At 49.5% G+C, this 24,205-nt stretch overlaps 1 protein-coding gene and 1 pseudogene across 2 annotated transcripts; one reads left to right on the forward strand and one right to left on the reverse strand.

The window, feature by feature from the left end:
- Nucleotides 1-200: 200 nt before the first annotated feature.
- Ube2i (ubiquitin conjugating enzyme E2 I) lies at nucleotides 201-15,072 on the forward strand. 2 transcript variants are annotated; one of them, XM_041675975.1, is made up of 7 exons: nucleotides 201-336; nucleotides 5,279-5,355; nucleotides 5,488-5,571; nucleotides 6,442-6,514; nucleotides 11,564-11,673; nucleotides 11,791-11,870; nucleotides 14,457-15,072. In XM_041675975.1, the coding sequence occupies exons 2-7, from the start codon at nucleotides 5,290-5,292 to the stop codon at nucleotides 14,518-14,520; spliced, it is 477 nt and encodes a 158-aa protein (XP_041531909.1). In that variant the 5' UTR covers nucleotides 201-336; nucleotides 5,279-5,289; the 3' UTR covers nucleotides 14,521-15,072. The 2 variants fall into 2 exon arrangements, with proteins under 2 accessions (XP_041531909.1, XP_041531908.1); XM_041675974.1 differs by lacking the exon at nucleotides 201-336 and adding an exon at nucleotides 898-1,174.
- A 4,128-nt stretch (nucleotides 15,073-19,200) lies between these two features.
- On the reverse strand, nucleotides 19,201-21,689 carry LOC121463914 (annotated as a pseudogene).
- Between the last annotated feature and the right edge of the window lie 2,516 nt (nucleotides 21,690-24,205).

Genomic DNA, 24,205 nt, shown 5'->3' on the forward strand with positions numbered 1-24,205 from the left:
AGGAGGGAGAGAGTGGTGAGTACACTGGGGACACCAACAGATGAACAGATGAAGACTGGTCACTCCTAGAGTTCCCAGGACCCCCGGATACATAGTTCAAGGATCTCAGGAAGCTGGAACTGGCCCCGGAAGGTCTCGGCACGTGCCAAAAAGTAGAGCAGGCGCCAGGGTGGCCACCAGGGGGCCAGCTGACGGTTCTAAGTACCCGTCCCGTCGGTGAGGAGGCATCCGGGTAGGGAGCTGGGTTGCTGAGGACTGGCCGAGGAAACTGGACCAGGGCACAGCACGAGGAAAACGTATCCAGCAGGGCCAGTAGAAGCCGCGCAGGAATTTCAGGTGGAACTGAGATATTGGCTGCAGGATAGTGGCGGGGGTGGGGGTGTCCCGGCTGCTGCCCCTCCCCCATGGTTCAGCCCTGTTCCCCTCCCCCACCAAGGGCCAGCCTGTAAGTTAGGGAGCATCCACATTTCTCTTCCCGTCGGTTTTGCATGCGTTTGGCCCTTTGTATGAGGCCAGTTCATTGGGTAGATTCGAGATACGCCCCGCCCAGGTCCTCGAGCCTGCCAATTGCAGGAAGTTTCACAAGTGTTGCTGCTCCAGGGATTGCTACCGTCCTGCGACGTTTCTTAGGATGCTTAGGCCTCAGTAATCTTTGCTCCCAGAACCTGGGCCTTAAGCCCAAGGATACCTCCAGGGCCTGTGCCCGAAAAGGTGCCCTCTGAGCATCCGGACGACCCTTGGGAATCTCGGCTTTCTTTCCTCCACACGGCTCGCCGGCGTGTCCTCGAATGGACGCGCTTATCCCGAGGAGGAGTTTGCAGACGCTCCCTCGAGCTTAGTACGCGTCCCCTTTAAGAGTGCGGCGGTTCAGGGAGCCGCCTGCCTGGACCGGTGCCCCGCGCCCGGGGTCTGTAGGCGGTCGCGGACAATTAGAGCTCGGCGGCCGAGCGCGGGCGGCGGGAAGCGCGTGTTTGCATAGAAGGCGTAGGACACGAGACAGGAGCCACCGTACGTGGAGCAGGCGTGCGGCGGGCAGCCCAGCTCAAGCCCCGCCCCACCCCGCCCGCTGGGGTCCTGCGCTCCGGGCTGCGCGCGGCGGGCGCGGAGGGAAGTCCCGAGACAAAGGAGCGCCGCCGCCTCTGCCGCCGCGACGGTCCGGGCCGTGGTCGCCCAGGTGAGCCGCCACCGGCCCGCGCGCGCACTCCGATCCTCACCCCGCGTCGCCGCCGTTCCCTGTAGGCTTCCTGGAGGCGCCGAGCTGAGCCGCCGCGGCCCTTCTAGCTCACGGCCTCCTCCCGCCTCCGAGCCTCGGCCCTTGGGGCACTGGGGCCCAGCCGCTGTGCCCGGGCGAGTGCGGGGTTGGGAACACCGTCCCCTATTCCCCCTATTCCTGGCGGACTGAGTTCCGCTGACCCCACAACAGACGATCTGAGCTTTGCGGTAGCTACCAGACTCGTTCTGGGCGGTGCTGGGCCCGTGGTTGGGCGAGCGGGAGTACAGGAAGGCCGTGGGCACTGGGCCGTGTCGCGGCCTGTAAGCACCGGAGTCGCAGCAGAAGGCTTGCTTCACTTCGTCGGTTGCCCAGACACTGGATCTGTCCTTTGGGTTTTGTGGGTGTTTTGTGCAGATTCTCTGCCCCACTGTCCTTTATTCTTAAGGAACTGTTGCTTTAGTGGGTGAGTTACCTGCCTCCGCAACAGAAAACAGGCATCGAAGGGGAATTCGTTCTGATTCTAAAGATGTTTGGGCTGTGAGTGATGGCAGTCCTGCCTTCCTCTAGCTGACTGTGCCGCTGGAAACTTAAGAAACAGCCTAGTATCCTTAGTGAAGGGTCCTTAGGGCCTGCAGTATGCATTCGGGTGGAAGAGGCAGCTTAGCTTTATCCGAGCCAGCCGTAGTACCTGGTACTCCGTGTTGCTTATGAGTGAGTCGAGGTGGGTGGAAATAAGCAACGTTGCACATGCTCTCTGGCCGGTAAGTAGTTCTGTATTTGTTGTCAGACAAATACAGCGGATTACAGGAAGCCTGGTATGCGAAGAAGACCTAGCCCTGTATTCCCTGCCTGGCTCTGGTCTGGTAGCTGGGGGTTATTTTGTCTTTGCCTCAGAAAACTTTCCAGCTCACGAAGTGGCTGCTAACTCGGGAAGGCGAGATGTACTTAAGGTGGGGGAGGACCAGGTTTCTGCTTAGATCATTACAGATGTGTCCCTAGGGCTCCTTTGCTCTACCGTGGGGCAAGAAGGCCTTTGTAAGCTCTTGTAGAATCATCTCTCACTTCCCTGTAACTCCTTTTGAGATAGCATCCCAGGCTGACCTTGAACTAACTCTTGGTGGTCCTTCCCCTGCCCCCCTTTCAGCCTCCTTAATACTGAGTGTGCGAGCTTGAGCCACCACGTGCAACTCCTCAGTTGTTTTCACACTGGGATAGTCACATTTGGATGCTAGGACAGAGTTCTCTGGCCGGCCCCTTTCTCCAGAGCAGTGGCTAGGGGTTTGGGAACCTGTTTGGAAGTCCTACCCAGCCTTGCTTGGGATCTTGTGCCATCTGATTGGCTGGGTGGGGATGGCAGCTCCTTTACAGCCTACCCTCCGTTGGGGAAGGTAGAGTGCTTGTGCTCCTAAGCCTGAGGGGGGCAAGTTCCCAGGAGCCGGGGTGCAGTTAGGCCTGTCCACTGAGGACTAGTTGAAAAGTGGGACACATTGGAAGTGAAGCCCTAGGCTTCCAAGCTCTGCTCCAGCTGTTGACTTCCTCAGGTCTGCCCCCCACACACACACACCCCGAGACAGCTCAGAGCTAGTCCTTCCCTGCCATGTTTCTCATGGCAGTATCACCTGGGTGTTGTGGCTCCTCTCTTCCGAACAGTGAGTCCATGTGGGCAGCAACCTGTCCTTCTGTCTTGGATGAGTGCCACCTGGATCTTCTGTTTGCTAAGATATGAATATTCAGGCGGGTCTTGGGGGTTGGTGGTAGAGCCTTGGTGATCATGCTTGTTTTGGACAGTCTACTCCTGTGGTGGGGAGGGACAGGGGTTTGGGCTTGAGCCTTTGTTTTTTGACTTGAGATCAGGTAAGAGAGGAGTCTTTAGTTTGTACACTTTGGACTTTGACTGGAGTTTGTGTCACTTGATGGCTCTCTGTCACAAGCTTGTCCAGTGGCTTGTGCTTCTTAAAGAGTTTCTTCGTGTTGACTTTGAGTGTATAGGATATTAAAAATACCAATACTGGGTGTCTGTGGTTTTGCTTTTTTGTTTCGAGACAGGGTTTCTCTATGTGGCCCTGACTGTCCTGGAGCTCACTCTGTGGACCAGGCTGGCCTCGAACCTGCAGATCCACCTGCATCTGCCTCCTGAGTGCTAGCTAGACTAAAGGCGTGTTTCACCACCGCTTGTCCTTGCGTTTGTTTTATAGTGACCTCACCCAAGTTCCTGAAAAATGGGCTCCTACGTGATGCTCCACCCCTGATGGCAATCCTAGCCCTTTTCTGCTGGTGTATTTGATGAAGTCATCAAGAGAAATCTAGGGCCAGGTGTGGTAGTGCATGCCAGTAATGGCCAACACTCAGGCAGGCCAGTTTGTTAAGGCCAGTCTGCTCTACATAGTGTGTTTCTGGGCCAGCTCTGGCCACTTAGTGAGACCCTATCTCAAAAAGGGGTGGGGAAAGGAAAGCTGTCTAGAGACCAGATGTGGTTCATGCCTATAATCCCAATACTAAGAAGCTAGTCAGAAGGATTGTTGTGAGTTTCAGGCTAGCCTGGGTTACAGTGTGAGACTCTTAGCTAAAAAACAAGCCATCTAGGACCTCAGTGCAGGGCTCTACCAGATTGCTTTTACCCAGTGTGTCTGTTTAGGAGCTACCAGAGAACTATGCTCACACAGGTGGAGGTGCATATTTAATCAGCCAACCTGTGGCGCAGGGAATGAGGCCTTTGAGCTGTAGAGGGCCCTCCCCCCACTGGGTCAAGAATGCAGGGCAGTTCCTAGGGGAGTCAGGACAGTGCAGGTAAGATGGGCAGCCTGAGCTAAGTATAAGCTAGCAGGAGCTCTAGGGAGGTCTGGTTGAGATGTGTTAGAGGCTGTAGCAGGAGCCTATTCTAGCAAGAATCTTGCTCTTGTCCTGAGAAGATTGAAGACTGTGCCTGAGAGAGAAGACTACAGGATATCCCAGTGCTTAGAGACCACTTGGAGATGAAAACAGGCTGAGTTGGTGCTGGTTCTGCTGGGAGATTTTGTCCCCGAGCCCAGTGGAGCCCCACATGAGAATGGTGGAAGCCTCAAGTTGGAATCAGCTATGGGACTTTTGTCCTGAGAAGCAGCTCAGTGTGAACCACTTTAGAAAGATACCTTTTTATCTGCTAGATCCTTGCTCAAGGGGCCGGCTTGCTTCCACCCACCCCTTGATCCCATTGCTCTGTAAGTTTGGAAGTCTCTGGGTGCTCTCTCATGTGAGACTAAAAAGAGGGGAAAAGGAAAAGGTGAGCAGGTGGCAGCCAGTTTGGAGCCACAGTCAAAGTGGCTGTGGGCCTAGGTGGAGGCGGTCCTTTACCCTTGCTGAGTGGAACCTAAGGGCCTTGTCCAGGTGTGCTGATTATGCCCTGGCAAGTGCTCCTGGCCTGGGGTTTGCGTTCCTCTGCTCTGTGCTGCAGATTTTTCTCATCGGTGCTTTCAGGAGTAGTGATTGTCCTGTCGAGAATGATTCTAAGTTGTGCCAGAGCTCCTGTATCTGGTGTACCTGGAGGGCAGTACCTTGTTTGTGAACCCTCCTTCTGTTCCCAGGCTAGCACTCTACCTTTCGGGGGAGTGGGGTTGTGCTGAAGAGAGCCATTGAGCCATATCCTGGCCGTAGGTGAGTGCTTCCAGTGCCTGTAGGCCCTCCCTGTCCTGAGAGTTTGACTGTGGAGTGGTGCCTGGTCTTTCCTGAAGATGCTCAGTGCCTGCTGGAGAGGTGACAGCCTTTGTGCAGGCACTTCTCACTGCCCTCCCAATGGTTGGGGTTTGTAAACCACAGGAGGGACAGCAGTTGTGCCCTGCCTACCTGGGGGTGTTCTGGGGAGCGCCTATTGAGGGTTATAATGTCAGCACTTGCTCAAAGGTAGCTTGCCCAGCTGGACTTAGCCTTATTCACCTGCTTGGAAAAAACAGCCTTCTCTGACTGAGATGGGGGTGGGGAGATGGCACAGGTGTGTGTGTGTGTGTGTGTGTGTGTGTGTGTGTGTGTACACGTGTATACATGTATGCGCACGCGCTTCACCTAACCATCCATTTATGCTCTCTGTTCCAGGGACTTTGAATATGTCGGGGATTGCCCTCAGCAGACTTGCCCAGGAAAGGAAAGCTTGGAGGAAGGACCACCCTTTTGTAAGGAGCGTTCTTTTTCTACAAGGAGGGACCTTCTGTTGGATTGTGTTCCCTGCTGCTCAGCCTGTAGCCACTGGGTGAGATCTAGGCTTGTTCTCTGAGCTGGTTTGTTTTGTGACTGTTCTTTCTCAGGGCTTTGTGGCTGTCCCAACAAAGAACCCTGATGGCACGATGAACCTGATGAATTGGGAGTGCGCTATCCCTGGAAAGAAGGGGGTAAGGGCTGTCATTGGCTTTGTACCTCACTGTTTCTAACAAGAGATTTGAGGGAGCAGAACTACTAGAAGGGACTTGGGTTTACACATCTTTAACATCTGACCACAGCCAGCCTACCAGGTCACAGCCCTCACCAAGCCAAGGAGTGGCTGTGGTGGTAGGGAGGCTTGGACCCTGGCAAATCATTGGATCAGTGAAAACCCTGGGGTGAGGAGCAGGCGAAGATTGCTGGGTACAAAGTGGTAAGCCCCGGTGACAAGCTGTATGCACATTGGCCTCGGTGTTGCCACTCTGTTGTCCTTGCCCAGAACTTGTAAAGCATGTGAGAGAGAAGGCATTGTCCAGACTAGGGCCTCCAGGTTCAGCTTAGCACCTGAGAGGGTTCATCTGTCACAGTATGGGGGTGGGTGGGTTCTGGCCTGTCAGAGTCCAAGTCAGGGTTGAGCAGTTCCACCATGGTGCTTCCATGGCATGAGCTGGGGATAGGAAAGCTGCTGGGTTGGGAAATAGTACCCTGTTCCTCCCGGGGTAGGCTCCAAGGTGCAGGCTTGACTAATACAAGTATAAACTGCTGGGCCCAGCTTTGTTTGCTGAGCTCTTTGGTGTTCTCAGCCACCCAAGAACTGTGTGGGTCCTGAGCCCTCCAGCATCTGGCAGGCTCCCCTACTTGTTGTGTTCAAGCCAGCTTCTGCCCCCATCCTATCTGAGGAAGGCTGTTGTCTAGCTCCCATAGGCACAAGTGGGCGTCATCTTCAGCCCTAGATGGTGTGGGGCTGTTAGAGAATCAGCCCAAAGCACCTGGGTTTGGGGAAACTTCTGGTCTTACTTGGCATGTGAGCTACGTATCTAACCTTAGTTCCCTTCCCACAGACTCCATGGGAAGGAGGCTTGTTCAAACTGCGGATGCTTTTCAAAGATGACTATCCGTCCTCACCACCAAAATGTAAGTTCTGCAGAGAGCTTGCAGTCCCCTTCCCAGAGCCTCCCTTTGGGAGCCGGATGCTCTGCCCAGCAGGCAGGTGTCAGTGCTGGGATAAAAGCATTTTTGGTGAGTCGCCTTGGATCACAAGTCCCAGGATAGAAGAGCATGTAATTAGTGTGGTCTCTAATCCCAGTCAATCAGGAGGTACCACATTTCAGAGGGAAAGTTATGAGTTCCGAGTGTAAGCTCCTGGATGATTTGGTGCCCACAGGTATAGGAGAGCAGGAGTCTCAAGGCTTTCCTAGGTTGAGTGAGTGGTTAGCATATGTATTAATTCAAAGCACCAAAGGAGAGAAGAATCTCCTTCATTCCAGTCTGCTGCTGCTGCATTGTTTGTTCCCATTCATGCCTCGCATCCCAGTGAGAGACTGTGGCCTGAATGTTGAGCCTTCAGGTCAGTAGGTGAAAAGTGAAGGCTGGACTGTGTCCAGAAGGAGAAGACTAGACAAGCTCAGCAGAACTTGCTTGGGGATGCAGTGCCCACCACCATCATTCTGCCCAGGGTATGACCAGGTCTGAGCTTTCACAGTTGACTTGTAAATAGAGATGCAGTGACTTAAACATACCTTATTGGGAACCACTGGGTGGACTCTTACTTTGTCAGTGTTTTCTGCAATCCTATTATTAGTGGGATTTGGAGCAGTGGAGGGGTTCAAGGCAGGGTTTCTCTGTGTAGCCTTGACTGTCCTAGAACTGGCTCTGTAGACCAGTCTATCCTTGAACTCAAAGGTCTACCTGCCTCTTTCCAAGTGCTGCGATTAAAGGCGCGCACCACCACTGCACAGCCAATTAGTACTTTCATTTAATTAGGGGGTAGGGATCTAAGGTTGAGACAGACACAATTGCTTGTCTCGTTGCTTTCATGTGGTTCTGGAATCCTAAGCAAATATAATGAAGCGAGAAGTTTCTCAGCTGACAAGGAAAACCAAGATGCAACTTCTTTTTAAAAAAAAAATATTTATTTATTTATTTATTAAGTATGCAGTATTCTTTCTGCATGTATGCCTGCAGGCCAGAAGAGGGCACCAGATCTCATTACAGATGGTTGTGAGCCACCATGTGGTTGCTGGGAATTGAACTTAGGACCTTTGGAAGAGCAGGCAGTGCTCTTAACCTCTGAGCCGTCTCTCAGCCCCAATGCAACTTCTTATAAGGGAAAAATGAAGAAATGGATTGTAGCATATGGGAGTTTGAAAACTAAGTAATATTCTGAGAGAGAACTCTGTGCTGGAAACCATGGGCATTCCTAAGAAACCCAGGATACCCTCATCCTCCTAGCTGATCTCCACATACCACAGGGTGTCCACTCAGGCAGTCTCCAGAGTGCATGCAGAGTTGTGCAAAGGGCAGGTGCAGTTAGTCCCTTGGAAGTTCCAGGGGCGCTGGAAGACCCAGTGTGAAGAAATTGTCCAGACCTGTTAACAGGGTGGATCACCAGTTACATGGTTAAATGTTGTAGGATTGGTTCAAAGACAGGCAGCCAGACCATGAAGCAGAGTGGATAGTCCGGAAAATCCATACACACTCACTGGATATGGGATGAAATTACCAGGGGTTGCTTGGGAGTTGAACCTGTGGGTTCATCTCAGCCAAGTGAATGGGGAATGGGACAGCTTTGGAGAAGGTTCCAGAGGTTTTCCATGATCTTGGGGTGGAAGGTATTCTTCACCAGAGAAGTACAAGAGGCCCTGGATACAGGGATTGGCTATCTGTGTGACCTTGGAGTTGAGACAGTCTTAGACACCAGCTAGTGAGAGAGATGCAGGGGGCAGAGCGTACCTTCCTGGATCTCAGGTTTTTCTAGGTTACCGAGAGGAGTTAACCAGCCATAAAGTAGAGTAGACCTTGGGGAGGAAGGCTAATGCAGCCAAAAACTGAACAGCAGGAACTCTTGGGCACTTGTTGCAGGGTGTAAAGGTTGGACATTTCCTTGAAAGATCCCTGCGGTGACCACTAAAGCAGGCCGCTTGCCACTGCTTTCTAGGACTGAGCTGTAGGAATGCTGTGGAAGCCTCATTGGTGATGACCAGAAGTCAGATGGTGCAGGTGTGCAGTAATAGCAGCCTGGGAAAATACCTAGGGTGAAAGGAAGCAAGGATGTGGCTTATAAATCCCCCAGACAGCAGAATAGTAGAATCCTTAATGTCTGATCCATGCCTCTCAAAGCAGTTGCTGCCAGAGTGAGGCTAAAAGCAAGACGGGGCTGGGAGCTAGTAGGAGATTCAGGTTCGCTGAGATTCGAATGCGAGTCATCATTAGTAGAGGAAAATATAGTTGCCAAATGAGATTAAACTTGCGTTTGCTGGAAAGTACAATTTAAAGAACAAAAAGATATGTCCTGGATTGGGAAAGAAGCCTGCTGGAGAAGGGCTTATATCGAGACCACGCTACCCTTCTGAGCAGTAAGGGATACAAGATAGACATGCCTTTAAAGCAGCTTCCAGGAACTGGCGTTGGCGCTGTAGTGCAGAACATTAGCAGCTCTTCTAGAGGACCAAGGCTGGATTTTAGCATTCCGTGACAGCTCACAACTGGCTATAACTCCTGTCCCAGGGGCTATGACACCCTCCTGACTTCTGTGGGCTTTACACATACATGCAGGTAAAATACCCACATTCATTTAAAAAAAAAAAATGGGTGGGGGTTGAGACGGGGTTTTTTCTCTGACTGTCCTGGAACTCCATCTGTAGACCAGGCTGGCCTCGATCTCAGAGATTCACCAGCCTCTGCCTCTTGAGTGCTGGGGTTAAAGATGTGTGCAACACCTGGAGATCTGTGGAAATGGGAACCAGGACTGGAGACCCTGACCAGCTGTGAGACAGCTGAGCTAGAGAACCTGATAGGATTAGTTTTAATACCTAGGCACCCACCACCCTCTCCATTCGCATATTGATATATCTGGGGCACAAGTCTCGTTCTAGTTCTTTCTCATAGCATTGCTTGGAGTGGCATTCAGTAACCACAGTCACAAGGCACACACTGAATCTCAGCCCCTCTGGGCAGACCTTGTGTTTTCTATGAACTTTCAACATTAATGCCTGGTGTTCGTTCTCTCTCATCTTCATTTCTTCATTAATTTAGTATTTATTTTTGTGGTGCTTTGGTTTGAACCAGGGCCTCGTGGGTACTAGGCAAGTATTCCATCACTGAGCTGCAGTCCTGTATTTTTTTTGTTGTTATTTAAAGCTCCTGGACAATTAAAGAGTATAACAGAACTAGCTGGGCAGTGGTGGTACATGCCTTTAGTCCCAGCACTTGGGAGGCAGAAAGGGGTGGAACTCTGAATTGAGTCCAGCCTATCTACAGAGCAAGTTTTGGAGAAGCCAGGGTTACACAGAGAAACCCTGTCTCAAAAACAAAAAAATTACTATGAGTATTATGTGCACCAGCATGCACATATACAGCAGCAAATGTATGGAAGCCAGAGTATAATTTGTATGTGTTTTCTTCTCACATTGTGTGAGTCCCAGGGATAAAACTGAAATCATCAGGCTTGGCAGCTAGTGCCTTTACCCAGTGAGCCATGTTGCTGGCTCTAGAACATTACAGTAACTGAAGCTTAACAGGGTGCACCATTTTTTTAATTATTTATTTTATTTTATGTGTACATTTGTCTATGAGGGTGTCAGATCTCCTGGAACTGGAGTTATAGACAGCTGTGAGCTACCATGCGGTTGCTAGGAATTGAACCCAGCTCCTCTGGAAGAGCTGCCGGTGCTCTTAACCACTGAGCCATCTCTCCAGCCCGCAGGCTATACTATTTATCTAGTTTGGTCCTCAACGTTACATTAACAGCGGCAGTATATCCACTAAAAACCTTTCTGTGAGGGGCTAGAGAGATGCTCAACAGTTAAGAGCATATACAGCTCTTGCACAGGATTCAAGTTGAGCTTTCAGAATTCACATTGAGTAATTCACAACCATCTGTAACTCCCGCTCCAGGAGGATCCTCTGGCTTTTGTGGGCACCTCAACGCTCATATGTGTAAGACACACACACACACTTAACTCTCACTCTTCCCTGGACCAGAAGCAGCTACTCCCCACATCCCCATGGTGGTGGCACACACCTTTAGTCCCAGTACTCAAAAAGCAGAGACAGGCAGATCTCTGTGAGTTTGGGGCCAGTCTGGTCTACATAGTGAATTCTAAGACAGTCAAGGCTATACTATACATAGAAACCTTGTCTCAAAAAACTTCTAAAACAAACAAACAAACAAAAAAACTCCTGGGAATTGAACCCAGATCCCCTGGAAGCACAGTGTTCTTAACCTCTAAGCCATTTCTCCAACCCTACTCCTTTTTTAAAAAAAAAAAATAAGACTTCACTAAGATACCTAGGCTGGCCTTCAACTCAATCTTCTGCCTAGCCTACAGAGTAGCTGGTATAGCTGTGTTGCTGCCACAGCTGCCCAGCCCATTCCAAAGCCTTATGTACACAAGGGAAGTGCCCTGCCACAGAACTCCATCCCCAGGCCCCTTCATGTGCTGATATGCCAAGCTGCTGTTAGACTTGTACTTTTGAGTATACATTTTTGAAAATAAGTAGGAAGTTTGCCTGGGTCAAGGTGAGGCACATCCTAAGTATCAGCTGTGGAGCAGAGCCGAGTGGGGCTCGTGACAGACTTGTCTACTGTAAAGAAATAATGCTGTGCTTGACGCCTGTATGGTGAGGTGGTTTACACACTGGGGTGTTTACTCTGGCTAGTTCCCTCCAGCCTTAAAACTTTGTCCCCTCTGACTAGGGACTTGGGAGAAGGTCATAGGCTCAACTGCCTCAGCTCCTGGCCATGATCTCACGTTGGCTGCTCCAGTCTCCTCAAGCAGAGCTGTCTGGTGTGTCCAGGCTTGGCTCAGGAGGAAGAGGTGTATTCTCATCCTCCTCTTTCTGGCCTCTCTGCTACTGAGTTTGAGTTGAGGTGCATCATTGTCAGGAAGGAAAGCAAGGGTAGCGTAGGCTGGGGGACAGCATCTGCCTCCAGAAGTATTCCTTTCTTTCCCTGTTGTCCAGGTAAATTTGAGCCACCACTGTTTCACCCAAACGTGTATCCTTCTGGCACAGTGTGCCTGTCCATCCTGGAGGAAGACAAGGACTGGAGGCCAGCTATCACGATCAAACAGGTATGGGTAGGCAGCTGGCCAGCCTTCATGGTCTGCCCTGTTGATGGTGTCCAAGGCCTCTTTTCAAACCCCCCCCCCCAGCCCCATCAGTGTTAACTGATTATGTTTCTCCCACAGATCTTATTAGGAATACAAGAACTTCTTAATGAACCAAATATCCAAGACCCAGCTCAAGCAGAGGCCTACACAATTTACTGGTTAGTAGCAACCACCCAATGGCTAACCTTCCTTCCCTGGAAGTTCAGACTGGCTGCCTGTAGAGAGGAGCTCTGGGGTGTTAGTCTTCCTCAGGGAGGCTCTGAGAAGAGGCGCAGACTCCCGCTTGGTGGCAGCACTACACTAGGTGACCATGGAATGTGGTCAGAATCGTCAAGGAAATTGTACATGTCTGACAATGTACATAGCAACAGAAGTATGTGTGCAAGGAGCTTACCCTGAACAGAACAGGGGACCAGAGCGTGGTGTACGGTAAGATGACAGGTGCAGAACAGGTGATGTGGGCGCTGGTGGAACTAGTGTCTGTGGTCTGCTGCATGATAGCACAGTCTTCTTGCTAGGACGGTGCTCTGAGCTCTGCATCTGCTGAGGAGGATGACATCATGTAAACATGAAGTTAGAATTTGAATGACAGTTGAACCAGTGCTGTAGGAGCAAGGAAAACCCTGAAAATAGAGGTTCCATGTTTTTTGGTGTCCTGGACTTCTACCCCCACCCCGCCCCCTCATCCTCTGGGCTAATGTGTGGGGACATAATGAAGCTAGGTTGGGAGTCTGGTGACTGCCAGGGAGGTAAAAAAGAATTCTCTTCCTCTGAATTAGAATGACACCAAAATGAGAGCTGACAGAACTCGCTGTGTATGCTTTATCTTCGCTGTCTACAAGGATCCCGCTGATTTAGGCAAGCACTGAAGTAATTCTGGCTGAGACCCCAAGATTGGTTCCATTGCAGGGACCTTGAACGCTGCTCTCCCTGTGTCTTAGGCATCAACCCTCTACTCCTCCCAATGGGAGTAGAGTCCTAGGCACCTCTATTTTAGCCTGTGACCCTAATGAGATCCATCTCCCCACTGGATCTGCTCTCCCAAGAACTAAGCAGGAAGAGGGAGGAATGGTATGCACTGTATCTTCAGGGGAGAGACCAGAGGAAAGTAGGGCACATGCCCAGCCTTGGTGCTTGTGTGCTGCCGCCTTTGGTGACCAAGGCAGGCCTGTCTAGAATTGTCACTAGAAACTTGGGAATGCAGCTTACACTCGATGCTTTGCCTGCTCTGCACTTACCACCTGTGCTCCAGGCTCTTCGGGGCCTGACCCTTGTGTGGAATGCTGTTACTGGCCTGTGTGCCTCATGAAGCCGATATGCTCCTGCCAGACCCTTGGAACTTCTCACTGGGCTAGTGCTTAGCACTGCACTCTGCCTTGGACCTGGCTCTGTTCACAGCTGGCCTGAGGGTTTGGTTCTCACCTAGGTAACATGGGCTCTGTTCTTCCAGCATTTTTAGTTCACTTTTCAGTGGTGGGCTTACTTTCTGCTGCATTATCCAGATCTCTCCCTGGCTTGCTTTGTGTGCTTGTTTTCACATATATGGAGAAGTTTCATGTCCCTCTTCCCTGAGTGACTGTTGCCTTGCTGTCATTGTCTAGTGTCCTTGTTTAGTGAATAGCGGTGCTGCTGGATGAGTGCTGGGCTGCTGTCCCCATGGTAGCAACAGCCCCCTCCTGGGACTAGCGTGTGCTACTAAGTATTATGTCCTCCCTGCTAGGGTTTTGGTACTGGGCCTTTCTGGGGTGACCTTGGCACAAGAACCTGTCATTTGCACCTTGGCTATCCTGCCTGAGTTTTGGTTTGGGAGTGTCTGTAAACTCTGAGGCTGGGCAGCTTGGGCTCAGGCTTGCTCTAGAGGCACTTGGCTATTGCAGTTCATGCAGATGTCTTCTTGTTCACAGGGTCCTCAAGGTCACTTTGTTCCTTATATCAATTTTCTGTTCTTATACACTGTGCAGGCCAGCCTAGGTCTGAAGTCTCAGCAGTGGGTACATGCCTTCCATATTGAAAGCCCTCACATGTTCTTACTGAGCAAAACCTAGTGTCTAAGTTCTCCACTTGATAGCCCTGTCTCATGCTTGCTCGTTATAGCTGATAGCCCTGTCTCATGCTTGCTCGTTATAGCTGATTAAGACCAGTTGTGTGGGCTGGAGAGGCAGCTCAGTGGTTAAGAGCACCCGCTGCTCTTCCAGAAATCCTGAGTTCAATTCCCAGCAACCACATGGTGGCTCACAACCATCTATAATGAGATCTGATGCCCTCTTCTGGCCTGCAGGCAAACATGCAGATAGAACAAAGCATTTTTAAAAAAAAGAAAACCAGTCTTGCTAGGTGGAGATGCACACTTGTGTTCCTGGCTGTACCGGGAGACTGGGGTGAGAAGGTCACTTTAGCCAGATTTCTAGGCTGTGACGTGCTGAGTTCACCATGGTTCTGGTTTCCACTGGCAGACTGCACTTAGAACTCAGTGGTGGGAATGTTGTGAGTGCCATTGTCCTGCTCCAGCCGGAGGCTAGACATAGCACAGGCAGTGACACTACAGGAAGCCAGGGCCACTTTGTCTTCTAGGTGGTAGTCTCTGTTCTGTCCCTAAGGGGTTGAGGTGGCCACAGAACTTCTCAATGGAGGTTGCTGCCTCTCCTGTCACAGTGACCACCAGGTACAACCACTTTACTACCCTGCCCCTGAGTGGGTCTTGTTATCACCCTGTCTAACTGTGTTTTCTCTCTTGACCTCCTCAGCCAAAACAGAGTGGAATATGAGAAAAGGGTTCGAGCACAAGCGAAGAAGTTTGCCCCCTCATAAGCAGCGGCCCTGTGGCTCCATGACGAGGAAGGGATTGGCTTGGCAAGAACTTGTTTACACCTTTTGCAGATCTAAGTCGCTGCGTACAGTTACTAGTCGCCTGGGAGGGTTGAGCGGGCGCCATTTTCCATTTCCGCCACTGGCATATACAGTCTCAATTCGCTGAATTGCCCCAGTTTTTCATACAGGGTCTCTTCCTTCAGTCTTTTGTATTTTTGATTGTTATGTAAAACTTGCTTTTATTTTAATATTGATGTCAGTATTTCAACTGCTGTAAAATGATAAACTTTTGTACTTGGTAAGCCCCTAGGAGCTAGTTTCTTCGCGCTCGGATGCAGGCATGCTTCCCACTGTTCAGAGCTCTGGCCTCCAGCTGGCTGTATGACAGAACCACACTGTCCCTCCCTCCCCACCCTCAACCTCCTCAGAAACCTGGGCTGTTGCTTATGAGCCTCAGATCCAAAGTTGGCCAGCGTCTCCATTCTGCACCACTTCCTTTGTGTTTATATGGCGTTTTGTCTGTGTTGCTGTTTAGAGTAAATAAACTGTTTATATAAAGGTTTTTTGTTGCATTATCATCATTAAACTGTGAGGAGGGACTTCAGTATGCCTGGCCCTCCTTATGTGGCTGCAGCCCTTGCCAGGCACCAAGGCTGAGCCCCAGGACCAGCACCTAGGAGTTCTCCCAGCTTCTGCTAGAGTTGTGCCCAGGCCACATGCAACTCCATCTTCATCTGGTTCTTTGTAAATAGGACTGTGTACAGAGGTGTCTTCTGTTCTCCCCACCTGGGTCTTTGGGCCTTAAGGTACCAGGCGGCATGAGACCCTCAAGAAGTCGGAATCCGCACACAGCCTTCGTAAACCCAGCAGGGTGAAAGACTGGCTGATCCAGACCAAGGCTGTGGCCAAGTGAGGGCCAAGGACACAGTGGTCTGCATTGATCTCCCTGCCTGCCAATTGTACTGTGAGCCCCACTGGGCGCTGGTAGCTGGCTTCAGGCCTTTTGATGTCCTGCCCTTGCACCCTGGAAGAGGCAACCCCACCACCGGCTCTGGCAAACAGCAGGTCCTTGTCTAGAGCACCTGAGCACATGACTCCTGCACCTTCTGGCCAGCATTCAGTCCCACCCTGCAACCCAGGGGACCAGACCTGTTGTGGCCTCAGCACAGGATGACCGCAGGGACCACTGTCCATATACTCTGTTGGACCTGGTCTAGGGAAAAACTTATCAATGGCCTATAACCCATGCCTGGGCCAGTCTGGATCTGTGATGTTGGGGCTTACAGAACACAGGGAGGTGCAGTGGACACAGCCAGTGATCAGTCTCCATCAGACTTGTTCCTGAGACCCCCTGGAAGACCCTTGGCATGGGAACCAGTCACCAGGGACCAAGCAAGGGAGGGCTGGGCCCATGCCCAGGTCTGCAGTCAGGAGCCTTCACTCTGAAGTTGGAGGGACTTATACTCCCACAGCTGGTGGTGCCCGCATGGACTGGGTTACCAGCGCCTTGTGGGTATGTTTAGCCACCAGAACAGTCTGGAACTGAGTTTGGATGGACAGTTGCAGTTGGTGGCACGGGGCCTCACCTGGGGAGTTCAGGCTGATGTGTGTGTGTATGGCCTGCTTTCCCAGAATGTCTTATTTTTTTTGTAACAACTGACTACATTTAGTAATAGGTACACATGTATATGGTTAATATATGGAAATTCAATATATTTTATAGTTAAAGTATTCTAAAGTAACTGATGTTTCTAGCAAGCTGTAGTGACTCTGGCTATGGAATGTTCCTTTGTCCCACAGTCCTTGGCTTACCAGAGATGTGAATTTTGTAACATGAGAACATGGTCTATGACCATCCTGTGTTCAGGTGGTGGGGAGGAGGGTATCCCAGCATGAGGCCTCATTGGTAAGGAATTGTGGGCAACAGATTAACCACTGTATCTACAAATCTCCAATTAAAACATTTCCACAAACGGCAGCCCTTAGGTTGTGTCTGTGGCTTCCTCGTGCCTGCCTCTAATCTCTGCTAGTCCTAGTGGGGTTCTCTTGCGCCCATTACCAGTCTGCACCTGTTAAAGATCCACATCTCACCAGCATCCCTCCAAGCCTGTTGAAGTGAGGTGTGCTTGCTCCCTGGGTGGCTCTGTTGGTGAGGGAAGTGAGTGGTCTTTGAGCGCTGACGGAGGTGTTGACTGTGGCTGAAGATAGAAATACAGCCTCTGATCAACTCAGTGAGATTTGTGAAAACAATTGTTTCCTCCTGGGCTCGCCACGATTTCAGAAATCCCTCAAATTAGCCATAGTTGAGGCTGAGGGCCTGAGATACTAACTTTGTGCCAGAACTGATGCTGAGAGCTCCGTGTGGACCACCTCCTAGCAGCCATATGAAACAAGTAATGGTGGTGTCCCCACTAGACAGACAGGGAAACTGAGGCACGTAAAGCTGGTGCATTTAGCAAGCATCTAAGCTGAGACATGAGGCAAGGCAGCCAGAGTGTCTGCTCTCCTGTACCCCATTTTCTCCCTTGTAGCAAGTGTTTAGTGCCTGCTAGACACAGCTGCCTTCAGCCAGGTCTCCTCACACACTTGCTACTCTGCTTTTTCCTTTCTTTGCTTTTTGAGACAGTTTCTCTGTAGCTTTGGAACCTGTCCTGACACTCTGTAGCCGGGGCTGTCCTGAACTCAGAGATCTGCCTGCCTCTGGCTCCCACATACTGGGACCACCCAGCTAGCTATTCTGCTTCTAATGGTGCAAACCACTCAGGACTTCTCAGCGTGTTGCTCTTATCAGGTGGGAGCTTCCAAATACCCTTCAGGAGCCATTGCCTAGTTTCATTGTCCTAAGGGCCACCCAGTCTCTAAGTCCCCGTTGAGCTGACTAGAAACCATTCTTCATGGTTGAAGTTGGGGGGGGGGGGGGAGATGACTTCACATTTGCAAGTCACTCTGGTCTCATAATTTACATATGAAAGACATGAATTCCAAAAATATTTACTGCCCATTTTACAGACAAGGAAACTCAGGTCAAGACCACTTAAGAGTCTCATCCTGGTGTAGTTGGTTGCTGTGACAGAGCTGGCTCAGTGATGAAGAACTCTGGCAGAGAAATGGAGTTGGTTCACAGTACCCATGTGAAGCTGTTCTATAACCGCCTGGAACTTAGTCTCCAAAGGATCTAATAATCTAATAATGCCTTCTTTTGGCCTTCATAAGCACCACACAACACACAGTTTAAAAAGATTTTTTGTTTTGTTTTGTTTTTCAAGACAGGGTTTCTCTGTGGTTTTGGAGCCTGTCCTGGAACTCACTTTATAGACCAGGTTGGACTTGAACTCACAGAGATCTGCCTGTCTCTGCCTCCCAAGTGCTGGGATTAAAGGCGTGTGCCACCACCACCACCCAGCAAAAATCTTTAAATAAATAAAGTCTTTGACAGGGTTCCAGGAATGCTAGTGTCCAGGACTGGCTCTGCCGTCAGGTTCCCGAGCAGCTTGGGTCTTGTGCTCTGTTCATAGTGTTCATCATTGTCTTTGTCTCAGGGTTTCTATTGCTGTGATGAAACACCATGACCAAAAAACAAGTTGGGGAGGAAAGGGTTTATTTGGCTTCTACCTCCACATCACTGTTCATCAAAGGAAGTCAGGACAGGAACTCAAGCAGGACAAGGCCCTGAAGGCCTGAAGCGGGGAGCTGATGCAGAGGCCTTGGGGGGGGTGCTGCTTGCTGGCTTGCTTCCCAGGGCTTCTTCAGCCTGCTTTCTTAGAGAACTTAGAATCACCTGCCCAGGGATGGGACCACCCACAGTAGGGTGGGCCCTTCTCTATCCATCCCCAATTAAGAAAATGCCCTAGAGGTTTACCTGCAGCCCAATCTTATGAAGGCAGGGTCTTTTTTTTTCTTTTCTTTTTTTCTCATCTGTATTTACCTTTTAAAGCAGAATGTGATTGGGCACTGTATTTCCACTCACAAGCCTTGTTGAATTACAAGACCTAGGGAAGCTTAGGATTTTGTTCTTGGTACTTTGGAAAACAAGCCACATGGGGAATTCCTGTTGTTTTAGCTTGTGTACTTACTTCTAAGACTAGTACATGCAGAACTATAGGGGATGAAAAGTTTTAAGATGAAAGTTAAGCCATCTTATTTTTTTTCCTTTTAAACACGAAGCTATATCTCAGAACACTTCCAAGTGAAATTATTTGGTCTAATAAGGAATCCAGCTCGACAGCGAAACACTTCAGACCACAAAGTTAACAGGTTACATTACGTCTTACAACAAACATCCTGCCAACCTATTGAATCAAACCTATAGTATCACAGTATCACACAAGTAGAAAGAAATTTTATCTTCCCCTTTGTTTTCATGCCACACAGATGTTTTATTTTTTTTTATTTTTTTAAAAATATTTATTTATTTATTATGTATACAATATTCTGTCTGTGTGTATGTCTGCAGCCCAGAAGAGGGCACCAGACCTCATCACAGGTGGTTGTGAGCCACCAGTGGTTGCCGGGAATTGAACTCAGGACCTTTGGAAGAGCAGGCAATGCTCTCAACCTCTGAGCCATCTCTCCAGCCCCCACACAGATGTTTTAAATGTTAACAAAAATAAACAAAAATCCTGGGAAATATAGTATCAGAAGGAATGAAAGTAAGCATCAAACATATAGTTCTGGTGAAACTTAGTCTACTTCTTCCGTGCATGATGTGTCATCATCTCCTTCCAGGGTGGCTTTTCTTCAGTTACAGCAGCACTGGTATCATCCACAGTAGGATCATCTTCATCAGACCAAGCTTGATGACCCTGTAGATCCTGTTAGCATGTGTCTGGGGATCTTCCAGACTGAAGCCAGGTGACCAGATCCTTCACAGATTTGTCGTTCTTGCCGGCCTCTGCCTTTTGCCGGAGGGTTTCGATAAAGGAGTGATTAGGGTTTATCTCCAGGTGATTCTTTGCGGCCATGTAACCCATCGTTGAGCTTTCATGATTCTTTCCATGTTTGCTGTCCACCCATATGTGCTTGTGACAACACAGCATGGGGATGTCACCAATTGGTTTGATACAACCACCTTTTCAACCTTTTTCTCCAAAATATCTTTCATAATTTTACAGAGGTTTTCAAATTTTCTCTTTTTTTCTTCCTGCTTCTTTTTCTCCTCTTCATCTTTGGGAAGCTCCAGTCCTTCTTTGGTAACTGACACCAAGTTCTTGCCTGCAAATTCCTTCAGCTGTTGCACACAATATTCATCAATGGGTTCAGTCATATAGATTACTTCTAAGCCATGCTTTTGGGGGTGTTCCACAAAGGCCGAATTAGCAACTTGGTCCTTGGTCTCACCTGTAATAAAGTAGATGTGCTTCTGGTTTTCCTTCATTCTGGTGCAATAATCTTTGAGAGAAACTATCTCATCTCCAGAAGCAGATGTGTAGTATCGCAACAGCTCAGAAAGCTTCTTCTGATTTTGAGAGTCTTCATGAAGACTTTATATTTTCATGAAGCTTTATATTTTTTGAGAACTGCTCACAAAACTTTTTGTAGTTCTCTTTATCTTCTGCCAGCTCGGTGAATAGTTCTAAGCATTTCTTGACCAAATTCTTTTCTGATAACTTTCAAATTTTTGCTTTGCTGCAACATTTCATTGGAGATATTTAGAGGAAGATCCTCAGACTCCACCACTCCTCAGATACTCAGAGATTAACCCCTCACAGTTATCCATGATGAAAACTCTGCACACATACAACTTGATGTTGTTTTTTTTTTTCTTTCTGTTTTCAAACAGATCAAAAGGAGCACGGCACGTCTTGGGACAAAAAGGAGGGCCTGGAATTCCAATTGTCCTTCAACAGAAAAATGCTTTACCGCCAAATATTCTTCCCAGTCATTGGTTAAGCTCTTGTAGAACTCTCCATATTCTTCACTAGTAATGTCATCAGGATTTCTGGTCCAAATAGGCTTTGTTTTGTTGAACTCTTCCTGATCGATGTACTTTTTCTTTATCTTCTTCTTTTTGTCACCGTCCTTCTTTTCTTCCTCTTCGTCGTCGGAACCGACATCTTCTGTTTCAGGCTTGTCGTCAGACTCCTTTTCTTCTTTTTCCTTCTCTTCCTCTTTATCTTCCTTTTCTTCAGCTTCATCATCACTGACTTCCTTATCATGTTCCTTCTCCACAAAGAGAGTAGTGGGATAGCCAATAAACTGAGGATGTTTCTTTTTTTTTTTGATTTTTCGAGACAGGGTTTCTCCATAGCTTTTGGTTCCTGTCCTGGAACTAGCTCTTGTAGACCAGGCTGGCCTCGAACTCACAGAGATCCGCCTGCCTCTGCCTCCCGAGTGCTGGGATTAAAGGCGTGCGCCACCACCGCCCGGCCTGAGGATGTTTCTTCACGATCTCTTTTATTCTCTTTTCCTCCAAGTACTTGGTTTGGTCTTCTTTCAGGTTCCAGGACCCATTGGCTCGCCTGTGTCAGTTCTCACTGTGAACAATCCCCCTGCTGCAGATTCCCAGGTATACTGTTCATCATCATTATTTTTGGTGTTCACAGCCACTTTCTCAGCGATCAAATATGCAGAGTGGGCTGGAGAGATGGCTCAGAGGTTAAGAGCATTGCCTGCTCTTCCAAAGGTCCTGAGTTCAATTCCCAGCAACCACATGGTGGAACACAACCATCTGTAATGGGGTCTGGTGCCCTCTTCTGGCCTGCAGGCATACAACAGACAGAATATTGAATACATAATAAATAAATAAATAAATCTTTAAAAAAAATATGCAGAGTTAAAACCAACACCAAACTGGCCAATCATAGAAATATCTGCACCAGCCTGCAAAGCCTCCATGACGGCTTTGGTGCCAGACTTGGCAATGGTACCAAGGTTATTGATCAAGTCAGCCTTGATCATTCCAATGCCAGTATCCACAATGGTGAGGGTTTGATCTTGTTTGTTGGGAATGAGATTAATGTGCAGCTCCTTTCCAGAGTCTAGTTTCCTAGGGTCTGTCAGACTCTCGTATCTGATCTTGTCCAAAGCATCTGATGAATTTGAAATGAGCTCCCTCAGAAAGATCTCTTTGTTCGAATAGACATCAACTGGGCAATTTCTGCCTGAAAGGCAAAAGTCTCAACCTCTTCCTCCTCCATTGGTTGGTCCTGGGTCTGTGTTTCCTCAGGCATTTTCACTGAGTGACCACACACAACGTGACTAGCCGCACTACAACACCGAAGCAACTCCTCCTCCTCCTCCTCCTCCTCCTCCTCCTCCTCTTCTTCTTCTTCTCCTTTTCTTCTTTTTTGGAGAGGGGGCAGTTTTGAGACAGAGTTTCACTGTTTAGTCCTGGCTGTCCTGAAACTCACTCTGAAGACCAGGCTGGTCTCAAACTCACAGAGATCTGTCTGCCTCTGCCTCCTGAGTGCTAAAATTAAAGGTGTGCACTGACACCACCCGGCCTTGGAGGTATTTTCTTTTTTTTTTTTTTTGGTTTTTTCGAGACAGGGTTTCTCTGTGGTTTTGGAGCCTGTCCTGGAACTAGCTCTTGTAGACCAGGCTGGTCTCGAACTCACAGAGATCCGCCTGCCTCTGCCTCCCGAGTGCTGGGATTAAAGGCGTGCGCCACCACCGCCCGGCTGGAGGTATTTTCTTAATTGAGGTTCCCTCTCCTTAGATGACTTTAGCTTGTGTCAAATCGACAAAACTATCCCTGCATCTATCAAGCCAGCTAGAACACCTAGTTACTGATGCCCCCAACAATGATGGTTTGGAGCTTATTGCCCCCCTGGCCTTCCTGGACCCACAGACCAAAGAGGAAGCCCAAGGACCTCTAGGTAATCCAGCAGACAAAGTATCCAAAGACATCTCAATCTGTATACCATTTTGAGGTTGGCATGTCCCTGTAGGAACTGACTTGAAGGGAAGGCTCAAGAAGTGTGCTTGGGCACCTGTCCCACCTGATCCCGACACTGAGTTGGGGATGGGGTCATTTGATAGCTCTTGAGACTCTTAGAGGCTTCCAGATATTGTCAGTGCCTCTGAGGAGTTGTTGGACCTGGTTGGGGGGGGGCTGGCTTGGGGCCATTGTGTGTCCCTGGCCTGGCTTGGCCTGGAGGCCATACCTGAACTCTAGAAGGATAAAAGGGGCAAACACCAAAAATGTAGGAGAAACAGGTCTGAGCTTACCCATCTGGGCCCCTGCCTACCCAGGCCAGACCATCTGTGTCCTCATTCCAGGACAACTTAGAAGAAAAGCTCTCACCCCTCCAGGCTTTCCTGTCTCAGGAAGGTTCTGGTCCCAGAGATGAGAGAAAGATGATGCCTCCAAGCCCCAGGTTCTGTAGAGATTGATGGGCACTTCCAAGCCAGTTGCACATGGTGTTCAGCTGTCCCCTGTTAATAGCCCTGACCTCTATCTCTACTCAGTCTTTGGCCATAGTAATGGGCCCTTATGGAAAACGGGCCCTGGCACACTATCCCTCACTCATCTGAGACAGGACAGATGCCAGGAGCTTGTATTCCTCAGCAGGCCCTCATCTGTGAGACTCTTCTCACAGATGGGCTCAGACCCAACAAATAGTCTTTGTCTGACCAGGATTGCTTCTTTTGCCTCCCCTCTAGCTGGGCCCCACAAACACAGTATGTGAAGCTAGGGGTGCTCCTTGGTGGTAGAATGCTGGCCTAGCTGGGCCCCACAAACACAGTATGTGAAGCTAGGGGTGCTCCTTGGTGGTAGAATGCTGGCCTAGTTGGGCCCCACAAACACGGTATGTGAAGCGAGGGGTGTTCCTTGGTGGTAGAATGCCGGCCTAGCTGGGCCCCACTAACACAGTATGTGAAGCGAGGGGTGCTCCTTGGTGGTAGAATGCTGGCCTAGCAAGTCTCATATCCTAGGTTAGGGCCTCAGTAGTGCCCTACACAAAACAAACAACAAAGACTGATAAACCAGTCACCCTCTGGCCTGCTGATGTAGCTACTGGTAGAGCACTTGCCTGACATGCACAAAGCCCTTGGCTTCAGTCCCCAACACGGCACAGTACTGGGAATAGTGGCACATGCCTGTAATTCTAGCACTTAAGGAGAGGCGGAAAGATCAGAAAATCAAAGTTAACCATAGCCACATGGCAAGTCTGAGGGTTGAGGTCAGCCTGAGCTTCATGAGAGCCTGGTTGGTTTTTGGTTTAAAACAAAAACAAAAAACAAACAAACAAACAAAAAACCTTCCCATGCAGTAGCACGCAGACCTGGGCTTGTTCTGAGTGCATGGATACTGACTGCAAGAAAATCACGAAATACTTAGTGTGGCCTGCAGTTCAAGGACCAGCTTCTCAGGCAGAAGGCTATCCAGAGCCACACACCCCTAAAGTCACTCTCTTCAGCAGGTGGATAAATTCATGCAGGCCTGGGGGTGCTTGGCCAAAGCCTCAAAGCCCCTGGTTTCTGACCCTATGAGCTCTCACTGGGTAGCTTGCCTTTCCCTGCAGCAGGAGGAGCTCGGCCCCAGGTTCAGGTGGAGCCCAGGAACTAAGGTTCACCAGCAGTGTCTAGGGTCAGTTGTATTCCCTATTCCAGATGAGGCCAACCAGGGCTCTGAGCAAAGGAGGACTATACACAGGAGACCCTGCAGCCTTAGGATGAGTCAAGAAAGATGACAGCATGAATCACTGGTGGCTTGTCATTCATTCGGCACCCCCGCACCCCA

This window comes from Microtus oregoni, unplaced genomic scaffold (assembly GCF_018167655.1).
Source record: "Microtus oregoni isolate MIOR12 unplaced genomic scaffold, Mior012 000027F_ref0000203, whole genome shotgun sequence".
In the NCBI taxonomy this organism is placed as follows: domain Eukaryota; kingdom Metazoa; phylum Chordata; class Mammalia; order Rodentia; family Cricetidae; genus Microtus; species Microtus oregoni.

Bases quoted from the DNA above. Each gene is read 5' to 3' on its own strand.
- Ube2i (XM_041675975.1), top strand. From the start codon at position 5,290: ATGTCGGGGATTGCCCTCAGCAGACTTGCCCAGGAAAGGAAAGCTTGG. The intron at 5,356-5,487 runs GTAAGGAGCGTT...GTTCTTTCTCAG, and splicing joins GGAGGAAGGACCACCCTTTT to GGCTTTGTGGCTGTCCCAAC. The intron at 5,572-6,441 runs GTAAGGGCTGTC...CCCTTCCCACAG, and splicing joins CTATCCCTGGAAAGAAGGGG to ACTCCATGGGAAGGAGGCTT.